Source organism: Hippoglossus hippoglossus, chromosome 22, assembly GCF_009819705.1.
Source record: "Hippoglossus hippoglossus isolate fHipHip1 chromosome 22, fHipHip1.pri, whole genome shotgun sequence".
Lineage (NCBI taxonomy): Eukaryota > Metazoa > Chordata > Actinopteri > Pleuronectiformes > Pleuronectidae > Hippoglossus > Hippoglossus hippoglossus.
Window position 1 is genome coordinate 1376753 of NC_047172.1, and position 4266 is coordinate 1381018.

The 4266-nt window shown below is 41.8% G+C and overlaps 1 protein-coding gene across 1 annotated transcript; it reads right to left on the bottom strand.

Moving 5' to 3' along the window:
- Nucleotides 1-540: 540 nt before the first annotated feature.
- Nucleotides 541-1923, bottom strand: LOC117756572 (zinc-binding protein A33-like). Its single transcript, XM_034577114.1, has one exon. The coding sequence runs from the start codon at nt 1921-1923 to the stop codon at nt 541-543; it is 1383 nt and encodes a 460-aa protein (XP_034433005.1).
- Between the last annotated feature and the right edge of the window lie 2343 nt (nt 1924-4266).

A 4266-nucleotide genomic window follows, 5' to 3' on the forward strand; every position in this document is an offset into this window, starting at 1 on the left:
GTAATCACAGTTAACTGAGACTCCCCCACAGAGTAATGATGTCATCACATTGTTTGACTGAATTTACCCTGAATGTAGATCTCCAGCTCCAGACCAGAGTTTGTGACAGCAGCATTTTGGCTTTATATTTACATCTCAACTTAAAAAAGGTCAAAACTCTGTTTCATAGTTTTTATTATTTTGATCACAATATTAAAATCACATCACTAGGCTGCTGTTGAATAAACACTTTTACAGACAGAATCATTTTGGCTTCATCACATCAAACAGACAAATGTTCATATATGTTGGATTATTTCATATGTGAACAGACTTTATGTGATTAAACATGAATCATGTCTCATGTGTGAGTTTTAATAAAGTTTGTTGAATGTGAACAATGATCAGCTGTTATTGATAAATGTGTTTTTATGTGGATCTTCATCAGTTTGCTCGACTTCATGGATCCACACAAAATCTAAATGATAGAAAACATTTTCCATGAAAGTAAAAAACAAACCAAAGATAAAGATCAGAAAATAATGAATAAAATCTTTATCTCTAACTGCTCTGATCCAGCGTCACAGAGACATTCACAGGTAACAGCTTCAAGTGATCTATAATGCTAAAGTATGGAAACATCTTCTGAGTGAAAGTGTGTGTGACGGTGTGAATGTGTTTGTTAGTATCAGGATCAGAGAACGACAGTTCTCCTCTGTTCCAGTCCAGTTTCACTCTGATCCTCTGGATCTTCTGCACAGAGAGAACAGATGATGCTGATGGTGACACTGCTGTGTATTTACCTTCACGGAACCTTATTCTCCATGATCCAGACTGTTTGTTTCCCTTCCTCTGGACAGGCTCTGCTGACACACCCAGTGTCCAGTAAGTACTGTCTCCAACCAGGACGTCCCAGCTGTGAGTCCCTGAGTTAAAACCCTCAGATCCCAGGACTAAGGAGTAATAATCAAACCTCTCTGGATTGTCAGGAAGCTTCTGTCTCTCTCCTCGTCTCAAACTGGTCAGATCTTCAGACAGGACGAGTACTGGATGAGCAGAGTTTGGGTCCAGAACCACAGGACTGTAGGAGACCATGTCCTTCATCTTGTTCCAGATGTTGAAGCTCAGGTTGCCCAGATGTTTGGCCTCGTCTATCAGAGCTCCTGAGGCCAGCTGTGGATCATCCAGCAGGGGGCGCTGCTGGACTCGTTCCACTGCAGCCTTGTAGTTGAGCAGGAACGAGACGTCTTCAGCTCTCAGCTCGTCCTCTGTGGTTCTGATTGTGTCTGAAAGAGTCGTTATGTCTCTGCTCAGAGACTCAATCTTCTTCTTCATCCTCCGACTCTTCTGCTCCTCTTCCTCCCACAGTGCAGCCATCCTGGCCTCCTCTTCCTCCTCCAGAAACTGATGAAGCTTATTAAACTGCTCCTTGATCTGCGTCTCTGTGAGTCCGGCCTGGACCTTAATGTGTTTTGCTGTTTGTTCAAACTTTACTTTAACACGTTCAAAACACTGTAACTTCTTCTTCAAGGGCTCCAGAGTTTCCTGAAGCTGCTTCTTGTGTTGTTGTGCAGCTTCATCGATGGGGTTGAATCTGTGGTCGCTGTGTTTTTCTGAATCTCTGCAGACGAGACACACTGGCTGCTGATGGTCCAGACAGAAGAGTCTGAGTTTCTCTGAGTGCAGACTGCAGAGAGCATGTGAAGAGCTCTGATCTCTCTCCTGTAAGAAGGTCTCACACAGGTTCTTCAACACCAGGTTACAAGGTGGTTCTGACCTTGAAGATCTTCTCTTACAAAGTGGACACTCTTTTACTTCTTTGTCTTTCCACCAGCTCTTCACACAGTCTTTACAGAAGCTGTGGCTACATGACAGAAGAACAGGATCTCTGAAGACATCTTTGCAGACGGGACAGCAGAGATCCTCTTCTAATCTGGAAGCCATTGAGTCTCCAGGTGAAGCTGAAAACAGACAGTCAGTCAGTCACAGCTCCACGAACTTCACTGAGGTTTACTTCCTCTCTGAGTCAAGGTGTTTGTTAAACTCACGGTCAGTGTGTGGAGCGTCGGCAGGTTGTAGTTTGACTCTTCTCTCCTGTAGCTGGACTCACTCAGGACGTTTGGTCTGGTTTGGTTTAGTTTGGTCTGGAAGGTGAATGTGATCGTCTGGTTTTCAGCCTGCGTCTCTTCAGGGAGGAACAGATGCTTCCTGGTTTCTCAGGTGTGTCAGGACACGATTGTAAAAAGTAATTCAAGCCTTGGATTTGAAAACTGGTCAAAAGTCATTTGGCAGCAACAAGCTCACACAGACAAGAGACTTGTTGTAAAATAGCTGCTTGAATATGTTTGTGATCTGCTGTGTGTTCAAAATTCAGAGGAAGTTCTGCTCGAGTGAAAGTGAAAGTTAAATATCAACAGGAAGTGCAGGGGGGGGGAGTCTGTGACGTAACTGCAGAGCTGAAGTCACATTAAAGAGACAGAAGCAAAGTGCAAACAAATGGACACAAGTTCAGAAAATGAAAAGAGGGTTTTATAAAATTCAAATCAGCTTAAGTTTGCTCATTAATTTGTGTGTGAGTGAAGTAAAAAGTATGACATCATCAGATGATTGTACATTTTATTGGGATTATTATACCTTAAGTGTGACAGCATTATATGATGTGACTTTGGGCTTTCAATAAATGTGTCTGTCAGAAACATATTTAATATTAATATTAAATAATAACTTTAGTTTACATTAAAGCTACCTCGGGGCACCAGCCTTCAAAGGAAGGAAAAGAGAACATTTATTGATTAAGTCTCATGAAAGTATTAACTACAAATTTGGAACTTTGATGAATAATTTAATAATTAACTTTAACCAAAATGACCACGTCAGTAGTTTGCAAAGATGAAGGATATGGAGTTCAGAGGTTGGAAAACTTCACACTTATGCAACATTAATGAAGACAACATTTGTGTTTCAGAAAAACATTTATTTTGAAAATAATAAAAATATAAACACAAACTAACCAAGTGAACTTACTATATACATGTGAATGTGAGTATACGTGTGTGTGTGTGTGTGTGTGTGTGTGTGTGTGTGTGTGTGTGTGTGTGTGTTTGAGTGAGTGAGTGAGTGACAAAGTGTGGTTTCAAAATGGCGGCTGGCCACTATGAAGACAAAAGACCCCCTGGAGTGTTGGGATCATGGGGCTGAGATCACATGTGTGTGTTTGGGGAGAGGAGTGTGTGAGGTGTTGGTGCCGGGTCAGAGGAAGTAGTTAGTTACATGTAAAGAAAGAGTCAGATTCTATGAAGAACATCACAGAACCAACATTAGCTTTCAAATAACGTATTACCAAATATCACAACAACACAAATCCAATTTATAAAAATAAATGTGGTGCCCTTGGGCAAGAGAAACTGTCCCGACTACGCCACCTCCCGCTCAAGGGCAGGAGGAACCCTCAAACCCTTACTCCTTATCAGTTAATCATGTGACAATGCTCTGTGGCTTCCACAACAGGAATGATTGGTAACGAGGTGAACTGTGATTAATTAACTTTATTCTAGCAGAATCAAAATGATTTAAAATACCAGAGGCATGAGGTCAATAACAAAACAACAGACATTTGTAAACATTGGAGTTTGCTTTCTTCCTTGTGATAAGGTCGGGTTTGCTCGGGCACAGCGTCCTACCGACAACTGTGAGAGACAGAAAGGAGGAGACAGCGAGCCTACGACAGCAACATGCACTATACCATCAAATAAATACTAAAAAGTTCATGTAGTATTGAGGTTTACAAATACACACCACTACAAGATTACCCAGTGCAGCCTGACCACAGGACGGAGACAGTGTGTCGGTATGGACCCGGCCTTTTACAGAATCCTCTGCAGAGAGGAGGAGAACAGACTCGTTACAGCCAATCACCAATAAAGAAAATGAATGAACTACATTCAGATTCACTAGAGGTTAGCAAATTAAAACATATCTATATGCGGGTCGTCCACATAACCCAGCAAGCAGACAGCTGTTAAGAGATAAAACAATTCGAACAAAGAAATGAAACCATAAATTAACAACAGGAAACAGTGGCTGGCCCGGTCCCTTTTAAGGAAACAGACAAAACACGTTAGTTGCCAGCCCCACATGTTGCATTGGTTTGTTCAGGAAAAAAAAAACATTCTTCAAAGACGAAATCAAATATCAGCCTCCTTTGAAAACACACAGACCTGTGGCACAGTAATGCAGGACGGGGCCGAATGCCAGTGTTACTGCGACACTTCGGGGTCTCTATATCGC

Excerpts from the sequence above, each read along its gene's own strand:
- LOC117756572 (XM_034577114.1), bottom strand. The coding sequence starts at position 1,923 with ATGGCTTCCAGATTAGAAGAGGATCTCTGCTGTCCCGTCTGCAAAGAT.